This window comes from Myotis myotis, unplaced genomic scaffold, assembly GCF_014108235.1.
Source record: "Myotis myotis isolate mMyoMyo1 unplaced genomic scaffold, mMyoMyo1.p scaffold_m19_p_12, whole genome shotgun sequence".
Lineage (NCBI taxonomy): Eukaryota > Metazoa > Chordata > Mammalia > Chiroptera > Vespertilionidae > Myotis > Myotis myotis.
The window spans coordinates 4,448,903-4,468,980 of NW_023416316.1; the positions used below are offsets into that span (position 1 = coordinate 4,448,903).

Below are 20,078 nucleotides of genomic sequence, written 5' to 3' on the forward strand. Positions count from 1 at the left end.
AGACAAGCCTGGAGCCTAGGCCCTCCCACCCCACTGCCTCCCCCCTCCCCAGGGCCCCCCACCCAGCGACAAAGCTCAGTGGCACTTCCTCTCCCGCCTGGCAGGCCGCCTGGCCCAGCCCCTTCTCTAAGGAAGCGCATTTCCTGCCTCCCTGGCCTGGCTGGATGAGCCAGGAGCTCCCTACCGCTGCCGGCCAGACCCCAGCCTCCATCTGCAGCCCGGACCGCGGCCGTCCACAGGAGCCCAGCAGCCCCTTCCCACTCGCCCCGAGGCCAGTGACGCCCTGCCCGGCCCTGCGCCCTGCGCCCACTTCTCCTGACCAACTTGGCCGCCACCTCAGAAGGCTGGAGCAGGGACGCCGTCGCTCCGGCCGCCTGCTCCCTTCGGGTCCCCGCCTGAGCCCACGCCGGCCCCTGCTCCTGCCCGCGGCCCTGCCCCTGGACACCGGATAAGGCCCAGCGAACGGACCCCCGGGCGCACAGCATGGACCGCAGCACGCTCTGCCCGGCCGTGGCCCTGCTGCTGGCCGTCTGCAGCCTCAGCCCCACAAGTAGGTGCCCAGGGACCCGGTGGGGAGGCCCTGCTCGTGCGCGGTGGAGCTGGCCTGGGGGGTGGACAGCCCAAAGCAGATGCCATGGGGTGACCACCCTCCCGGCTTGGCAGGAGCAATAGCTTCCAGCCCTGAGAGTCTCGGGCGAACGGAAGTGAGTTCTGTCCCTTACCCCTGGCCTCCGGCCTCCGGCCTCCCGGCCTCTCCCCAGGAAGCCCAGCGCGCGGTACAGCCCCCGGGAGTCTCCTGCCCTCTCTGGGCGGCCGTCTCCCACCGGAGGACCGCGTGGGAAGGAGGGCGAGAGTCCTCATGTTTGGATCGGGCTCTGGGCTGTGGTTAGTTCCTGGTGGTGTGATCTTGGGGAGCTACCTTGGGCCTCTGAGCAAAGTGGGGATGGTAACAGACTCACCGGCTGCCGGGAAGTCGGCGTTTTGTTGCGGCAACGCCTGTAGTGAGATGGCTCAGCAGGCTGGCTGCTCTGTGCTGTTTTATTGCTGCTGTTTTATGATTAGCCTTCAATCCTCCACCCTCGCCTTTCCTGGGGCTGTGAGCCGCCCTCAAACCCCAGGGCTCTCCCGGCCACTACCCCTGCTCTACTTCCCAAGAAGCCTGCAGGTGGGGGTGCAGTCCCAGGTGAGGGTTTCTGGGGGGAATCCTTGGCCTGGGGGCTTTTCCAGGGGGTCATGACCTCAGCTGCCTTAAACTCCCCATGAGGAGCCATGGGGAGTCTGCATCCACTTGCTGTGGACACCCCTTCAGCCACTGCGCGCCCAGGAACTCCCAAGGATCTGGGGGGCGGTGAGAAGTGGAGCAGCAGCGGCCTCCCCTCCTCGCCTTACCCCATCCACAGCATTTTAGGGGCCCCAGTCCTTGGTCTCTGAAGTTCTTATCGCCGCCCTGGCCAGCGTGGCTCAGGTGGTTGGGCCTTTGTCCCGTGCACGGAAGGGTCGTGGGTTTGATTCCCAGTCAGGGCACATGCCCAGGTTGCGGGTTCCATGCCCAGTCTCGGTGCCTACGGGAGGCAACTAATCAACTGATCGATGTCTCTCTCTCTCTCTCTCTCTCTCTCTCTCTCTCTCTCTCTCTCTCCCCCTCCCTCCTTTTTCTCTCTCTCTAAAATTAAGAAATATTTCCTCGGGTGAGTATTAAAGTTCTTACCGATGCCTCACTGAGAGACAGGAACCGGGAACCGGAGCCTCAGACACTCAGTGACTTAGCAGGGATTTGACCCCAGGCCTGTGGCTCCGTGGAGCTCTTGCTCCTAACCAGGGGGTTACAGCAACCCCTTTGGATACAGCTCCCCATTATGGCCCCATTTTACAGGACAGTAAGTGGAGGCTGAGGCCCACCAAGCTCACACAGCTGGATAGGAATCCTACTTGATCTCTCCGGGAGCTGCCCGCCTTTCTCCCGCAGCCCCCACATTCCTGGCTTCATGACATTCTCTTCCTCTTGGTCATCAGAGAAAGATCCCTGCAGATCCTTAGGGCCTGGTTTTATAGGATCCAAGGCAGTGGTGTGATGGCAAATAATTAACAGGGAGGATGGGATGGGTAGGGGCTAGCACTTGTTAATTTCTGTGGTGTAAATGTTCCCAGTGGCTGATTTCCAGCTACCAACTCACCAAACTCAGAGTTGGTCCCAGGTGCCCAGAGGACACCCTTATGTCGTATTTCCATCACAAGCGCCAGATGTAGATAACCTTAAAAGCACAGATAAGGACAGAACCTGGCTGGAGATCCTGGCTAGAGAAACCGGCTAGGCTGCTGATCGACTGAAAAAAAATAAATAAATAAATTAAAAAAAAAAAAAAAGGACAGATAATAGTGAAATGGAGTAAAATAATTAGGAAGTAAGAAATTTGATATTTATTGCCTTTAAAAAAATACAATTTATTTCATTGTAAGCGTATTAAATTTTAATAATGTTTGACAGTCAATTGGAAAATCTCTTGATAATTTACCAGTCTGCTCCTGTGAGCAGGTGCAGGTACCCAGGGTCCCAGGGTCCCAGGGCATTCCAAAGCATCCAGCCCAACTCATGGTCTGGGAAACTGAGGCCCATGGAGGGCAGGTGGGGGTCTAGCCAAGGCATGGAACCCAGATCTCCATCCCATTCAGGCTGGAGGGGGTGCAAATGGGTCCAAACCAGGTCCCGCCTTCTGGGGACACAGCTGGGCAGAATTAACTTGTAATAACAGCCCAACCTTCAGAACTCAGCCCTGGAGAGTTCCCTGCCCGGCTCTTTAAGGATGTATAGTGCCCAGGTAGCTCAAGAAAAACTGGAGACGGCCCAAATGTCCATCAGCCTGGGCCCCATTAAATGAATGATTACGCCGTGGAACAGCCTGCAGCCATTGTCAAGAAAAACCTAGTTCTGTGTCTACACTGCTGTGGATAGGTATCTGGGACACATGATTCATTTCCTTAAGAGGAAGACCGCAATAACACACAATATACGTAGAGAACCCTGAGGTCCCTGCGATGCTCGCTAGCATCAGGATTTTCACCTTTATGACACACGTTTCTGTTATGTTGGAATTTTTTTTGTTTTGTTTGTTAGTCCTCGCCCTAGGATATTTTTCCATTGATTTTTAGAGAGATGGGAGGGAGGGGGAGAGGCTGAGAGAAACACATCAATTGGTTGCCTCCTGCACATGCCCTGAGGGGGGCTGAGGATCAAGCCTGCAATCCTGCAACCGAGGTACATACCCTTGACTGGAATCGAACCCGGGACCCTTTAGTCTGTGGGCCGATGCTCTATCCATTGAGCCAAACAGGCTAGAGCTTGATGGAATTTTTTTTTTAATATATTTTATTGATTTCTTACAGAGAGGAAGGGAGAGAGATAGAGAGTTAGAAACATCGATGAGAGAGAAACATCGATCAGCTGCTTCGTGCACACTCCCTACTGGGTATGTGCCCACAACCAAGGTACATGCCCTTGACCGGAATCGAACCTGGGACCCTTGAGTCCGCAGGCCGATGCTCTATCCACTGAGCCAAACCAGTCAGGGCTGGAATTTTTTTTAAAGAACACACATGTAGAGATTTTTTTTAAAAAATATATTTTATTGATTTTTTTACAGAGAGGAAGGGAGAGAGATAGAGAGTCAGAAACATTGATCAGCTGCCTCCTGCACATCTCCTACTGGGGATATGCCTGCAACCAAGGTACATGCCCTTGACCGGAATCGAACCCGGGACCTTTCAGTCCGCAGGCCGACGCTCTATCCACTGAGCCAAACCGGTTTCGGCAACATGTAGAGATTTTAAAAAGCAATTTAACTATATATTCACTTCCATTTGCTTCTCAAAGGAAATAGATAACGGGAAAAAAAAATGTTAGCATGCTGGTGGGTCGCTGACTAGTTTTTCTCTAGCTTTTAAAGGTAATTTTAATGCAGGCAGATTAACATTCAGGTGCCTTGTGTACCCCTCCCATGTCCCAGAGGTTTCTATGTTGCATGTGGACTCCATAACCATCCCGTTGTGGTCTGGCATCTTCTCTCCCGTAAATGTGCTTCCCACCGTTGACCTAATAAATTCACTATTGTTGAATATCTAGGTGATTTCCCCTCTGGGGCTAATTATAAATACCACCTCCGTGCACATTTTTGGTACATGCACCTTTTCCTGTATTTTGTAATATTTCACTTGGATAGAGTCCCAGAAGTGAGGGTGCTGGGACTGTTGGCCCATGTTGGGTGGCTGGGATCAAAGGGTGTTTTTCTAAGTGTGGATGAGTGTTCACTGGAGGACAGGCCAGAGGCTGGACTTGGAGACCCCGGGTGGGGGTCGGGACTCTCTGGAGAGGGGGCTAGTGACACAAGACAGAGACCACACATATCCATGTCTTAGGGGCTGCATTCTGTGGCAGCTCCCCTTTTTGTTTCTTTCTTTATATTATTATTATTTAATCTTCGCCTGAGAATATTTTTTTAAAACATTTATTTTAGAGAGGGAGGAAGGGAGAGAGAGAAAAAAACACATCGATGTGAGAGAGAAACATGGATCGGTTGCCTCCAGAACAGGTGCGGATGGGGATCGAACCTGCAACCTGGGTATGTGCCCTGAGTGGGAATCGGACCTGTGACCCTTTGGTGCACAGGACGAACCTCCAACCAATGGAGCCACTCTGGCCAGGGTAGGCAACTTTCCTTTTGCCAGGGGGAAAAGGAGGCTGGGACAGGAACTGTGTGAGCCAGGAGAAGTTAGGTCCCTGGAGCCAGTGGGGATATGGCCATTAAGACTCTCTCCCCTCAGCCAGGCAGATGGTAACAGTAAGACCCAGAGGGAAAGAGAGCGCCATCTCAGCTCACAGGGGGGTCAGTGCTGGGCCCGCTGAGGACAGGCCTGGTCTATTTGCTCAAGGGCAAGCGGGAGGGAATCACTTCTGTGTCCACAGTGCATCAGGCCGCTCTGTCTGCAGATCCAGTTCACAGATGAGGACACAGGCTCGGGGCCAGCGACAGGTTCAGATTTCTTTTTCTTCGTTTTAATATGTTTTTATTGATTTCAGGGAGGAAGGGAGAGGCAGAGAGAGATAGAAACATCAATGATCAGAGAGAATCATTGGTCGGCTGCCTCCTGCACGCCCCCTCCTGGGGATCGGGCCCACAACCCAGGTGTGTGCCCTTGACTGGAACCAAACCGGGGACCCTTCAGTCCGCAGGCAGACACTCTGTCCGCTGAGCCAAACCAGCTGGGGCGACAGGTCCAGATTTCAACCCCAGACTGTCTGCTCCCAAGCCCGGCGTCTTTTCTGTGCATCTTTTTGTTTTTTCTTTTTTCTCTGCATCTGTGGGGGCCTAGTGTGGGAAGAGCTGATTGCCCCGGCTCTGGGCCCTCTCCACCCAGCTCCAGCCCCGGCTCTGGGCCCTCTCCACCCAGCTCCAGCCCCGGCTCTGGGCCCTCTCCTCCCAGCTCCAGCCCAGCGCTGGGCATCAGCCCTGGAGGCTGAAGAGGACCCTCATCCAGGCCTCAGCTGACGTCAGTGCCTGGGATAGGATTGCGGGGAAGAGACAAATGTAAGAGCCCGCATGGATTCAGTGCTTGCTGTATGCCAGACGCTACTCTGTTATGAGTACTATCAGCCCTTGTCAAGTTCACAAAAGCCTGATGAAGCAGGCGCTCCTGTCTCCCCCATTTTACAGCCGAGGAGACTGGGGCACAGGCCAGTGAAAGTATTTGCTCGAGTAACGGCCCAGATATGAGCCGCCGGGGCTTGAGCCCTGGGCCTAACCACCGTACACACTGCCTCAGGGAAGGTGGCAAGGATCTCTCTGTTGCCAGGTCTTCTCACCCTGGGCACTCGGTCCCTTTCCTGCACCTACAGTGGCCCTCCCACCAAGAACACAACTGGGTCAGTTCTGATGAGAAGATTTTCACAGCAGGGTTTTGAAGGATGAGTAGAAGTTGACTAAGTGGTCAAATAAAAGGAGACCATTGATTTGGGAAAGGGCATGATGACAAAGGCAAAGAACAAAGTCTGTTTGAAGGCAAAGCTCACATCTACCCACTGACTGGGCATAAATAATTGTGACCCCAATTGCCAGTTCCTGCTTAGCACTGTGCACGTATCCTCTTAACCAACATTCTCACCAACCCCGTGAGAACGGTATTATGATGATCATTCCCATTTTATAGACAGTAACACTAAGCCATGGAAAGGAAGCTGGAAGGTGGCGGAATCAGGATTTAAACCTTTGACATCTATCATATCCCTGTACTTTAATATATATATATTGATTTCAGAGAGGAAGGGAGAGGGAGAGAGAAAAAAACATCAATGATGAGAGAGAATCATTGACCGGCTGCCTCCTGCATGCCCCACACTGGGGATTGAGCCCGCAACCCAGGCATGTGCCCTGACGGGAATGGAGCCGTGACCTCCTGGTTCATGGGTCAACACGCAACCACTGAGCCACGCCAGCCAGGACAGGTCCCTGGAGTTGTTAACTCCACTTTAGGCTGTGGAATGCGGTCCTGCCTCTTTGGGGAGTTATGAGAAAGATTGGAGAAAGGTGTGTGGGGGCCTTGCTAGTGGCCAGGCCAGGGGAGTGGTTGAACTAGGAGCTGGGGAATCTGTGAAGGTACAATTGGGCCCTGAGGGGAACAAAGGGTGGCTGGGTGACTGAAGAAGAAAAAGGCAGAAAAGACCTGTCATCAAGGGTCTGCCCTGATTACTCAATAGCCACAGACCACTTGCTGGGTACCGGCTCTTTACATGCGTTCCTCACCTTGCGGACGCACAGCCTGCGAAGTGGGTGCTGGGTGCTGGGTGCTGGAGCCGCGCTGTCCGGGTTCGAATACAGGCCCTGCCACTGAGTGGCTGGGTAAGCTGGGGCTCAATCTTGCACCTCCCTGAGCGTCAGTTCCCTCGTGTGTCAAATGGCTATAATCACAGTACCCACCACGTAGGCTGCTGCGAGGACCGAAGGAATGAGCTCCTGGGAAGCCTGGGGCAGTGCGTGGCCCGTGCGCATGATGGAAGCTGTTTTGCAGACGGGGAAACCGAGGCTCAGCGAAGTCAGGCTTTTGCTCGAGGTGTCCGGCTTGTTAAGAGGCAGAACTGGGATTTGACCCGGGACGTCTGACCATTGTCATCGGTGGCCTCCCGGGGTTCTAGGCGTGGCATCTGGAAAGCCCGTGGGTCAGGGAGCACAAATACCCACGGCTGCCGGTCAGGGAGGAAGGGGACAGAGGTGGGAAGGTAGCGCCCCAGTTTCTCACTAGGCGGGCGGCCACCCAGGCCCCCAGTGGCGCCTCCTCCGGCGCAGGTCCCGGGAGGCCCAGGAGTTTCCCTTGGTGCCAGGGAATTGTTTTCAGCTCTGTCTGGGCCCGCCTCCGGCTCCAGGAGACAGGCCTGGGCGGCACACTCCCTCCTGTCTCCCCATTCTCGTCTGCGGGGTGGGGGCGGCCAGGATTCGAATAGGCCCCAAAATAAATGGGCCTCTTATCTGATCTCCCGGCCTGGACTGTTATCTGATCATTACATAATGGCCGTGCGCTGACGGCATGGAGGAGGTGGAGCAGGCGGCCCCGCAATCCGGCAATCGGCAATCTGGGAGGAACTGGGGTTCCTGGAAGTCTGGGGAGGGGGCAGGGAAAGTCCGAAGGGAAGGAGGAAGGCGCTGTGCTAATCTTCGGACCAGACCCTGGGTCAAGTGGGGAGAGGTGGGTCCGAGGCCCAGCCTGGTCAGCCACGTGCAGTGCGGCTCCGGCACCGTTAGCCTCCCGGCCTCAGTCTCCCCATCTGTACAGAGGTAACAGCCAAGAAGTGTGCTCAGTGATTGGGAAGGGAGAGGGTGGGGAGCTCTGGGAGGCTTGGTGGGTCCCGGGGGTGGTGCCAGGGTTGAGGCTCCTGGGATGAGGGAGTTGGCTGGCCTGACTCCCCCATCAGACCCTCCTGGAGTCCCTCACCTGCAGGCACCCTCCTCCCCCCGCAACCCCCACCAGAGAGTCGATTCTCCAGGGTGAAGTCACTCAAGTAAATGTCATAGAAGGGCGAGCAGATGCTCTTTCTCCTGGAGCCCTCCCGGCCTCTTGGATCGTGTTTTCTCTTCTTACTGTCCTTCCACAGACGAGGAAACTGGAGCCCTAAGTGGTGAGCTCATTCACCACAGCCCCGCGGCTACTGGGCCTGAGATTCACACCCAGGTCAGCCTGGCTCAGGGGCCTTGCTTTTAACCAAAATGCCGCGTTCCGCAGGCTCCCTGGCGTCCCTGGCACAGGACAGGCCCCGGCAGGGCCCCCGTGGCGGCCAGATGTCCTCGTGTGGTCATCCCTTCCCAAGCCGCTGCGGGCAGGTGGCTGCGCGGCCGGGGGCCACCCATGTCCTCCTCTGACCCCTGGTGGTCCTGAGCCCCCGCGGCGGGCGGAAAGGTGGGGGCGAGGCGGGTCGGCCGAGCGGCTGATGCAGAAGAAGCCTCCCCACTCCCTGCTCGGAGCTGGCGTCGGCTGGACGGCTGGACGTGCGACCAGTCCCTCCTCGCCCAACTTTGATCTCCAAGAAAACAGGAAGTGAGCGCGACAAGATGGAGACACAAACTTCCAAACAGTCTCCCCTCCTCTGTCCTCCTTCCCTCCCCCGGAGCCCCCCTTCCCCCGGCACATTCCTCAGGACGAGGTGTAGGGGCCTCATTTCCTCTTCCTCCTCTGCCGGGTCGGGGTGAAATTCCATTCCATTCCCTCAGGACCCGCGCTTCCGGGCTGCCCCGTGGCAGGCCCTGCGCCTCCCCTACCCACAGCCGCCTCCCCTACCCACAACCGCCCCCCCTACCCACAGCCGCCCCCCCCTACCCACAGCCGCCTCCCCTACCCACAGCCGCCCCCCCTACCCACAGCCGCCTGCAAACCTGGGCCGCCCCCCTGCCTCCTCTTCCCCTGGGGCCCGGACACTCTCTGCTCTCCCTGGCCCATGCCTCCTGGCCCCCTCGAGGCCAAGAGGGGACGTTCTGTGTTCCCATCTCAGCTCTCGCCTTCCTTCGGAGTGAACAGGACTGCAGGCTGGGGTGCCGAACGCGTGCCACCCCCCCTCCCCGCACAATTAGAGTCGCCAGGTGTAGCAAGTAAAATATAGGGTGCCCCGTGACACTTGAGTTTCAGATAAACAGTGGAAAAATTTCAGGGGAAATACATCCCATGCAATATTTGGGATATGCTCATACTTCAAAAAATTATTCATTTTTTTACTTACTCAACTCTAACTGGGTGTCCTGCATTTTATCTATCAACCGTATACCTGGGAGCACTGTGACTTCAGGCAAGAGACTTTTCCTTTCCGAGCCTCCGTTTCTTCATCTGTGGAATGGGTATAATGATATCCACCTCGCAGGGTAGCTGTGACGATGCAATAAAGCCCTTCGTCAACGCCAAGCACCCAGTAGGCATTCAGAAAGTGGGCGGCATCGTCACCACCTTGTTCTCACCTGGCCCTCTCTCTGCTCCTCTGACAGGTCTTGCAGAAGCAGTCCGTTGTAATCTACAGCCTGTGGACAACGAGGTGACATACATCACAAGCCAGGTTCCTCGGGGCTGCGTGGCACAGGTCCCCAATGCGACCGTGGAAGTTCACATCCTCTCCTTGGAGTTCCCGAGAGTGAGTGCCAGATGTCAGGGCCGGGTGGGGACTTAGAGGCAGGCCCCGGCCGTGGGACGAGGGGGGTCTTCCTTGGGGCTGTTCCTGGAACAGTGGCCGAGGGGACCCTGCCAGGAGGGAGACCCGACCATCTCACAGGGCCTGGAAAGGGGGCATTTCTGGGGCCAGCGTTGGAGCAGTCCTCTGGCCGTCTCCACGAGGCCCAGGTAGGAAGGGCTGGGTTTGGCCGGCGATCGAGTGGAGAAGAGCCAGGTGGGCAGTGGAGGGGACCAGGTGAGTTGTGGTTCATGTGCCCCCAGTGCTGGGAGCTCCTCAGCAGACACAGCCCCGCTCGAGGCAGCGCTGACTTTGAGAAAGTTCTTTCCTCCGTGGAGCCTACATCTCCCTCCCCGGAATGTCCTTCTCCGAACACCTGTGGCCTGGCAAGCAGCCACTTGCAGACTGGCAGCCAGTAATGCCAGCGTCAGAGACTCTCCCCCTGCCCCCACCCGAGAACCCTCCTGAGGCCCACCCCTGAGTTCTTCTAAGTCCCTCCGCATAACACACGTACCAAGTGTTCACTGTGTTAGGTACTGTGCTAGGCCTACTATGTACAGGAAGTGAGTTTACAACCATGACGTATATCAAATCTCCCACGGGCCCATCTGGCAGGGTCTGCTATATGAACCCCATTTTTCAGAGGAGGAAACTGAGGCAGGCCTAGAGAGGTGAAGCAACACGTCCAAGGCCGGAGTTCACACTAGATCCCCAGGGACTCCAAGCCAGGCCGTCACCTGGCTCCCCAGAGGATCTCAGTGTTCAGGCGTCGTCTGGCCGCCGGGGCTGGTGACCACACCTGGCCGATGCGGCCTCGGGTCCTGATAGCGATTCGATGGTGTCAGCTCAGAGTGAACTTGTGGCCAACTGGCCCCCGAAACTGTTAAGTTGCCCTGCGTTTGTGTGATGATAAGACAGTGCCCAGACCACCAATATCGGGGGGCCTGCTCCCCACCGCCCTGCCTGCCATGAGGACTGTGGGGCTCGATAATCCCCAAACAGCAGATAGTGCCGAACACACGTTATGTGGTTTTCATGGCCATTGTAGTTTTTTCAAGTTGGTGATGATGTGGGACACGAGGCTGCCCTCTGCAAGTTCACTGTGCTTGTTCTGCTGCTCGGGTCCCCGTGCCTCCTCGGGGTGACGGGACTCCCCCCTCCGCCTTCATCAATCCACAGTGAGCCAGAGTCAGCCAGAGAAAGGCCACCTGCCAAGCACCCAGCTCTGTAGGAGGCAGACGTGTGGACAGCCAGCCAGGGTCCGGGCGATTGATGCCTCCTTGGTCAGCACAGGGCACGGGTCCCCCCGGTGTTGTGGGGTTAGGGAGGGCTTCCTGGAGGAAGCAACAACAGTAAAGCGGCCAGAAGCTCAGGAGAGAAGGAGGCGGAGGGAAGAGCAGAGGATGCAGTGAATGCACAGGCAGGGAAGTGGGCCGAGGCTGTGGTCGGCATGTGGTTCGCTGTGGCAGGAGCATACAGTTCGCCTTGGGGCAGGGCTGGGGAGATGGAACAGGCCCTGGCGTCGCATTAAGGAGTTTGGTCTTTATCCTGTGGACAGTGACAATCCTTGGAGGGTTTGTAGGGGAATGGCCGGGTGCCCCTGTGACTCAGGTCATCCGAGAGCTCACGACAACAGAAGCTCCCTGTCACCCCCGGCCTCTTCCAGAGAGCTCAGTGCATGGGACGTCTGGCTTCTGATTCCAGGGGCCCGGCTGCAGGCTCCAGGACTGCCAGGCATGTGCGTTGGAGGGGTGGGGAGAGAGCTGGGATTGGAGGGTTCGGGGCTCCAGTCCTGGATCCGTCACTGGCCAGCACCTCGTTTACTGCCTGACTCGTTGAGGGGGTCCTTCTCCCCACTCTCCAATAGACGCACATTTCTTGTGCTCAGGGACTCACCAAAGAGTATCGGGGTATCGGGATCCGGGCCAGGGCCTGGCATGTGCCCAATGGCTGTTGCATGTCTGAGTGAGTGAAGGAATGAAGACATACATGCACTGCTCTGTGACCCGATGAAGGGCGTAAGACCATGGGCTCTGGAGCCAGATAGCCTTCGAATTGAACTTTGGCTCCTCCACTTATGACAGCGTGACCTTGGACGGCTTTCCCACGGGGGATCTGGAGACCCTAGTCCTCCCCTCTCAGGGGCCTGTGAGAATCCAGTGGGACAGTGCAGGCGACACACTGAGCGCAGGCCTGCCCAGGGCTGCCCGACACCCGGTGGCCGTGCTTGTTAGTATACCGGCTCCTCTCTGGGCTCTAGGTCCCCCCTGTAAATACCTCATGCTGCCAGGCCGGCTGCAGAATATCCTCATGGCAAATCAAAAACGCAATGTGATCCCCAAAGGTTATTGCTATCAGGCAGCTGAGGCCGGGGCTGTGCATCTACTTTCAGAGGGGGGACCTGAGGTCCAGCCTGCTGCAACCCCCCCTCCCCCCCCGCCCACCCCGTGCTCCTGGCCTCCCTGCCCTGAGGGCCAAGCCCAGCAGTAGGTCTCACAGGATCCCCCTGCTGTGACACCGAAGGGCCTGTGGCTTCCTTGGGCAGCACCTTCCTCCCCAAGCAGCACCCAAGAACGAAGTCCCCAGCTCCATAGCCCCCCTGAACCAGTCCTTGCCAGGCGCCTGCTCTGTGCCTGGCCTGAGCTGGGCACTGATGGTGCTGAGAGAAAGCGGACCTGGGCCCTGCCCTTGGGCCACTTCTAGGCCAAGGGGGGTGTCAGCCCTGGGACTGAGTGATGGAATCGGCGAGGGGGGACTGCGGCTGGAGGGGCTATGGACCCCGGGAGGACAAGCCTTGAACGTGGAGGGAAGGGGACTTCAGGGAAACGGCTCCCAGTGTAGCCAGATAGAGAGGGAGGTCAAGGGCATTCCAGGCAGAGGGCACCGCCTGAGCAAAGGCTTAAAGGCAGGAGACACGAACTGGCAGCGGTCGAGTGGGTGGCGGCCATCTCAGCCACCAGCCCACACTCTCCCACCTACGGTCGCGTTCTGCAGGCGTTGGCACAGCGACTGGTTTTCCCGTCCATCCCGCGTGGCCTCTGAATCCTCAGATTTCCTGTGCGTGGGCGGCACACGAATTGTGGCAGCCAAGAGCCTCAGGGAAGAGAGGTTCAGAGAGAGAGAGAGAGAGTGGGGGGGGGTTTACAGGCAGACAAGGGGGCCGCTGGGCTGGGGCTCTATCTCGCTGGGTCCCCGAAGGGCAGGCCGGAGCCTGGGTTCCGGGAGGGGGCCCAGGGTCACATCCTGACCCGCGGAGACAGGAAACCAGCCTGGTGTCTCAGAGATTCCCGTCAGGCTGACTGTACTGATCTGCTGTCCTCCCAACAGACCCCAGGCAGCCAGGCCAGAGCCGGGACAGCCAGTGATTCACCCCACTTCCTGGTAATCTGGGGGAGCAGAGCACGCCCCCCACAAGCCGATGGAACCTGCTGGGCTCTTGCACTGTCTGACTCCTGGCCTGAGGGGCAGGCAGGGCTGCTCAGACAGAGGGAGAGCAGAAGGGGCCCCAGGTTCCCCCAGAATGTCCTGGGAGGTCGTGCCCTCCGACCTGGGCAAAGGGGGATCCGCCCGGGTCCCACAATTAGATCCTCTCTGACCCTCTTCCAGCTGTGGGTACCTAGGACTCCAGAGATCCCTGCTCAAATGCGCCGAGCCTACTCCCAGAGCGGCAGGGGGTGTTTCTCGTCCCATCCTCTAAGCCTTAGCGTCTAAGGGGACACAGCGTGGCTGGTTAAGCTCCCCTCGACCTGAAGGCTGTCAAGGTGACTATTGCAGGGGCGGGAATGGCAGAGCTTGGGCATCCAAGCTGGGTTTTTCACATGCGAACGTGTGGAGAGAAGGGGGTGGCCTGGTGCCCAGGGCCTGCCATCTGTACTCTTGCCCCAGGCCTTGCAGATATCAGGGGCAGGCTTGGTGGAGGGGTATGGTTTGGGGGTCAGAGAGGCTGGGCAGGGATGGCATCTGCTCTCACTGCTGTATCCCCAGCTCAGGGCCAGTCTGGGAATAAATATTGGGAGGATGGATGGATGGACGGGTGAATAATGGAAGAGAGGAGGGGAAATATACACACATGTAAACACTCGCTGTTGGCCATTCCCGAGGGGTGAGTGGTGTCCCTTGTCCTTCACTATGGGTTGTTTGGGAGTGTTCGTCTTGTTCTCTGCCAAGGTCTGAAGGACAGAGCTGTGCCTCCTTTCTGTCCCCCTTTGAGAGCACAGAAGCCCGAGCTGGGCCCAGTTTGGGCCCCTTGGACGGGCAAATGAAGTGGGGGTGCGGGGGGAGGGGGGGCTGACCAAGGGCCCTCAGTAGGGACGGTAGCATATCTCCCGGGGGGGTTCTGGAAGCCCACTCTATGGCCACTTGGCTGGAAATCCCGACTCCCAGATGTCAAACACTGGAACCCCCAGGAGGCAGGATGGAATCCAGGGGCCACCCCGATCCCAGCTCCTCCCTACACAGGTGGGGAGACTGAGGCTCAGAGAGGGGGTGCCACAGTGAGGTGTGACTGAGGCAGGTCCCAGTTCCAGCTACCTGCCACCCACCTCCGCGCTGACCTCCACAGGGCGCAAACCATGAAATCTCTGGACGAATGGGCAAGGAGGGAATCGGCGCGAGTGAAAGCAGCCTGCTACTCTGTTTAGGTGGGCTCTGGCCAACTCACTTTGCAGGCAGAGTCCCACTGAATCCTCGCAAGCCTAGGAAGTGGGCATATTGTTCAGCCCATTTTCCAGATCAGGAAACCGAGGCCCAGAGAGACATAACTGCCCAGGGTCACTGATTTGAATTCAGATCAGTGTGGCTTTGACCTCTTCCCCTGCCAGCCCGCCTGAATGTACCATCTGAGTCTGCTGGGCTGGACAGAGGGACGTCTGGCTCCAATCTGCCCGGCTCCAGTCTGGCCCTAGGAGGGTGGGAGCTGCAGGCAGCCCCGAGGCTCCGCTCCTAGAAGAATTGCTGGAAGCAACTTTCTATAAGTGGCTACTAGTACTCAGGGCCTCCTCACCGAAATCCCCCCTTCCCGCCACCGACCGCCCGGCCAACAATGGCATCTGTGGGACACTGGCACAAAAATAGAAACGTGGTCTCCCGCCCACCCCTTCAGGGAAGCGGCCGGGGCAGACCCAGGCCGGCCCGGGTTGCAGAGCTGGGGGTCAGGGGTGGCTGGCCCTCCCGCCTCGGCTAGGCTCCCGGAATTCCCAGGATGCCTTAGGAAGACTGGGCGCTTGAGGGTGGGGGGCAAGGCAGGCCCCTTTCTCGGCCTCTGGGCTCCGGGTGGGGAGGGAGGGGAAGTCGGTGCGTGTGAGTGACAGTGCCGATGAGTCAGGGCCACGGGCGGGGAGTGTTTGCTGTGGAAACCCAGCCCGGGCTTTTCCCGTAGCCAGCTGAGCTCAGCCGGGCCCAGGAGCTCAGAGACCCCGGGAGCCCCGCTTTCCAGCTTCCCCGAGTGTCCACACTGCTCGCTCGCTGTGTGGCCCTGGCCCATGACTGTGTGGCCTCGGGCCCCACCCCCTCCAGCCCCCCAGATCCACAGGGTGAGAGCGGAGTGGGGGTTTGGAGTGTGAGCTCTGGGAGAAGAGCCGAGGGTGATGACAAAGGTTCCACTTTTCTCGTCCCCTCACCCTCAGCATGACCCCACCCTGACCTCCGCTTCTCTTTTCTAAAAAAAATACGTTTTTATTTATTTTTAGAGAGGAAGGGAGGGGGGGGGGGAGAGAGAGAAGCATCAATGAGGGAGAGACACATCACTCGGCTGCCTCCTGAACGCCCCCTACTGGGGACTGAGCCCACAACCCGGCATGTGCCCTGACCAGGAGTCGAACCTGGGACCTCTTGGTCCATGGAACGATGCTCAGTCCACTGGGCCACACCAGCTGGGCTCCGCTTCTGTTTTCTTATTTCCTTTATCCAGAGCCCCACCTGGTGTTGGCTCCTAACCTCGTCTCACCCCCGTTTCACAAATGGGGAAACTGAGGCACAGAGGAGCAGGGACATTTGCAGAACAGCAGCAAGAATGAATGTTCAGGAGGCTCTTTCCTCCCAGCCCAGCGGCTGCGCTCCCAGCTGCTCTGTCACCTGCAGTGCTCTCGGCCTGTGGAGTTCACCTAGGGCCAAAGGATGGACCTCCAGACCGTGGGGCCCGTCGGTTTGCCCTGTGTGGGGTCTCAGGGCTCACTCCTCTGGGTGAGGAGAGACAGATGGGGCAGATTTGGGAAAGAGCAGACTAGGCAAGCTGCCCAGAGGGCCAGGGGCTGTGGGCCCCACTCTGGCACCAGGCCGACTTGCACCGGGTGCTTGACTTCGCCCCTCTCCGGCAGTTCCCTGAGCCTCACTTGCTGCATCTGTAAAATGGGAGAATACCCAGCCCTGCTTCGGTGAGGGCGTGTGCATCACGCTCAGTACAGGGCCAGGCACGGATCAGGCTGCCCAGGTGAAATTACTGGCATTCAGTGGTTGTGTATTTGAACAGCTTTATTGAGATAAAGTTAGTCCGTTTAAAATGTACAGTTGAGTGGCTTTTAGTGTATGCACAGAGCTGTGCAGTCATTTTCCATTGTTGAAGCTGACAGTACACACGCAGTCAAGGTAAGGAAGCTGGGTGCGCCCATTGTCAAGGTTCTGGCAGCTCGGCTGTGCAGGGCCTTTCCCCCCATGACCAGGTGGGTCTCCCTTCTCTTCCATTAACTTTAAGAGGTGACACAATCCTGGGACAAAATGGCAGTTCTGATATTTATATTTGTATCTCATATTTGACCAAAATATGATATTAAATCCAGTACTTAATTTTTAAAGTCTTTAGAATGCATCATATTTTTGTAAATTGATGAAACAAGAGATTTCAAAAGCCAAAAGTTATAAACCCATCAGACAACATTAATTTAAAAAAAATTGTGAACTTATAAACTCATTCTGCTATAAATTAGCATAAAAATAATTCTTCAAAAATAAGCTACCTAAATAGCTCCCTAAAATGAAAAAAAAAAAAAAGTTATTTGTGAAACCCTGAAAATGGAATGTTATTTGCTCTTTTGTCTTAAAGCACAAACGTACAAACAAAGAGTGATTATGGTGTCATGACTGAGGAACGGAAAACATTTCTCGGCAAATTTTCCAGCAGCTAAAACATTCTGTCCAGCTCTGTGACATCATCTGGGGAAATGGCCAGGAGATAATTAGAGGTTAAATAAAAAATTTTCCACTGATCTCTCCATCTTGAAATCTCTCCCTCGTTTTTGATAAGTTTGAGGAGATGTTTGGGGTCAGGCTGTCTTTGCAGAGATTTCCAGCTTTCGAGAGCAGCTGGAGTTAGGGTTTCAGTAGACTCTGGGTCAGAAAGTCTTCGAGTAGAGCAGATAGTCCCTCAATGGAAGCTTTGCCTTTGCGGATCGCTGCGTTCTCTTCTCTTCTTGGGAATAGAAAGGCATAGGAAATGTGGCTGGGCAGGACCGTGGTTGAGAGGAGAGGCCTGCCCGGGACCACATCCTAAGCTCCATACTTATTTGCTGTGTGTTCCTGGGCAAATGACTTCACCTCTCTGTGCCTAGTCCCTCATCTGTGAGAATAATAATGGTACCTACCTCTTAGGGTTGTTCTGAGGATTAAATGAGTCATTAGATGAAGTACCTAGAACAATCCTGGCACATAGTAAGCACTATATGTGTTGTTGTTATTATTATTATCTGTTGTTGTTATTTGTTGTTCTGGAAAAATTCTAAATACATACACCATGATCAATTAAAAATTTTAATGCAGTACCTATCTCTCAAGATATAAATGATCACAACTTCACATTCTTAAAAATATCAAAACAGCCCTGACCGGTTTGGCTCAGTGGATAGAGTGTCAGCCTGCGGACTGAAGGGTCCCGGGTTCGATTCCGGTCAGGGGCATGTAGCTTGGTTGCGGGCACATCCTCAGTAGAGAGTGTGCAGGAGGCAGCTGATCAATGTTTCTCATCGATGTTTCTGACTCTCTATCCCTCTCCCTTCCTCTCTGTAAAAAATCAATAAAATATATTTTTAAAAATATCAAAACAATGGTAGTATATTGACAAAAAGATAAGCATTTTAGTACTTTAACATAATAAGGTCAGCCTGGCTTGTGTTGCTCAGTGAATAAGCATCGCCCTATGAACCAGCAGATCACGGTTTGGTTCCTGGTTAGGGCACATGCCTGGGTTGCAGGCTCGATCCCCATCCCCAATAGGAGGCAGCCGATCAATGATTCTCTCTCATTGTTGATGTTTCTATCTCTCTCTCCCTCTCCCTTCCTCTCTGAAATCAATAAAAATATATTTTTTTAAAAAATAAGAAGGCCAACAGGAATATTGTAAACTGGGGAGGAGATGATGCCTTGATACTGCTGCACAGGGACAGAGGGAAGGCACAGGGCAGCCTCTGAGTCACACAGACACTTGCAGGCCTGGGACGCAGCAGGCACTCACCAGGAATAAACCTTGGTCAGGCTCCTCACAATTTTTTCTTCATGTCTTTGGATTTGCTGAGATGAATCTCCTTCATTCATGCAGCAAGTATTTCCTGGGCACCTCTGAGGCCAGGCACTGTGCTGGGCCCTGGGAGGCAGGTGGACGGGCCGGGCAGGGAGAGCTGAGGAAGGCCGATGGGACAAGGGTCGTCACTGCTGCTCTAGGGGGCACAGCCTGTGTCCGCCTGATTGGCCTGTGTGTGTCTGTGTGTCTTTCCCCTGCCCACACCCCCAGGCTCTGTCCCAGCTGGATCTGACTGTCCAGATGTCCAAGCAAAATGGCACCCGGGCCCGAGAGGTGCTCCTGGTCCTCGACCTAGACAAGATAGTCCATCTGCGGCTGCAGGCCCCCGGGATCCCGCTCCAGCTGGCCTACGTGAGTGACCCCAAGCCCTTCGCCGAGGCCCTGGCCGCGGGGGGCCCCTGCCTGGTGAATCCTGTGTGGGGCTCAAAAAGCAGCAGGGTCAGGGGTAAAGAGTTTAAACCTGGAGGTGGGATTCCGGTGGACGGACAACCCTGGCCAGCTCCATCTTCTCACGGAGCCTCAGTTTTCCCATCTGTCAGGTGGGAGAATTGGACTCGGAGACATCCCATAAAATAATCTTGTCGCTGTCTTGGAAAAAATCCCAAGTCGTATATTTGAAAATATTGAAGTACAGAGAAAAAGAGTCAGGAGGAAACCTAACAATGCATTAACAGTAGCTGTGGCTGGGAAGTGGGAGGGTGAGAGACATTTATTTTGTTCTTTGCACTCGGTTGAATTTGCAAGACTTGCTCTAATTAACAAGGCCTACGTCGGAGAAAAATTATTTTTTAAAGAGAAGAGGTAACTGGCGGGGATGCCCAGTGAGGGGGCTCGGGGCTCCTCCCTCCGCCCGGGGGGGCCCTAGGAAGTGACCCCCAGATGTGAGCAGCTGTTGTTTACGGCCAGAGAAAGCGGTGGGGGTGGGAGGACTGAGGCAGCAAATATAACAAGGGGGGGGGGTGCAGAAAGAAAAATGGAAATGCAAAAAGGGCCCGTGTGGGAGGGACAGCCAGACACCGAGACCAGAGGCAGAGGTGGGGGAGATAGAGACGGGCGGACAGAACCAAATCCAAGGCCCCGAGGCAGAGTGAAGTTGCGGGGCCGGGGGAAGAATCCAGGCTGGCAGCAGGGACAGCACGGAGACAGACAGAGGTGGCCAGCATGAAAGATCCGGCGGGAGGAGCACCGGGAGCCACCGGGAGCCACGGGGAGGGTGGAGCGAGACCAACCCCATTCGTGCACCCCTCTGCTTCCTGTGCCCAATCAGCTGCCTCCCCAAATTACCTTCCGACCTCCTGCTTGGGACAGGGGACTCGGGCCCAGGAACAGCACCCTGAGTCTCCGCGTGTCTCCCCAGAACAACCAGCATGTCTTCACCGGCATGCCCCAAGGAGTCAGTGCCGTACCTCTGACGGCCGTCAAGGACCAGCTCCGCACCTGGGCAGAGTCAAAGGGAGCCATCGCCTCTGTCGCTGAGCTGAACGACCCCAAAAGCATCCTCCTCCGGCTGGACCCAGGTCCGCTTCCCCAGCAGCCTCTCCGGGCTCCGGGCTGGGGGGATTGGGATTCCTGGGCCCGTCCCGCAGATGGGGACCCCGAGCCTCCAACAGAGATGTGATTTGCCCCGGCCGCAGAGAGCAGGCCAGTGCTTCACCGGGACAGTTATTACCTCCAGCAAATATGAGTGTGGACCATGGGAAACTGCGACTTGTGCCTATTATTTATTGTGCACCTACTATGTGCCAAGCCCTGTGCTAGGCATTTGGGGACTCTCTGGGAACAGACACAGTCCCTGGTGGGGAGATAAATACACAGATAAGTCCATGACGTGGTTTCAGGTCATGGGCAATGGGGTGCTGCTGGTCGCAGGGCTTCATCCCTACT

General features: G+C 56.2%; 1 protein-coding gene across 2 annotated transcripts in view; it reads left to right on the forward strand.

The window, feature by feature from the left end:
- The first annotated feature begins 132 nt into the window (after positions 1–132).
- Positions 133–20,078, forward strand: part of ENG (endoglin) — a 29,600-nt gene continuing 9,654 nt past the window's right edge. For both annotated transcript variants that reach the window (XR_004971134.1, XM_036329579.1), the window contains exons 1-4: positions 133–550; positions 9,510–9,652; positions 18,405–18,545; positions 19,552–19,711. Coding sequence is in view for 1 of the 2 variants with exons in the window: in XM_036329579.1 (XP_036185472.1) it covers positions 484–550; positions 9,510–9,652; positions 18,405–18,545; positions 19,552–19,711 (511 nt within the window). In the remaining variant the exon portion in view is untranslated. The remainder of the gene's footprint in view (positions 551–9,509; positions 9,653–18,404; positions 18,546–19,551; positions 19,712–20,078) is intronic.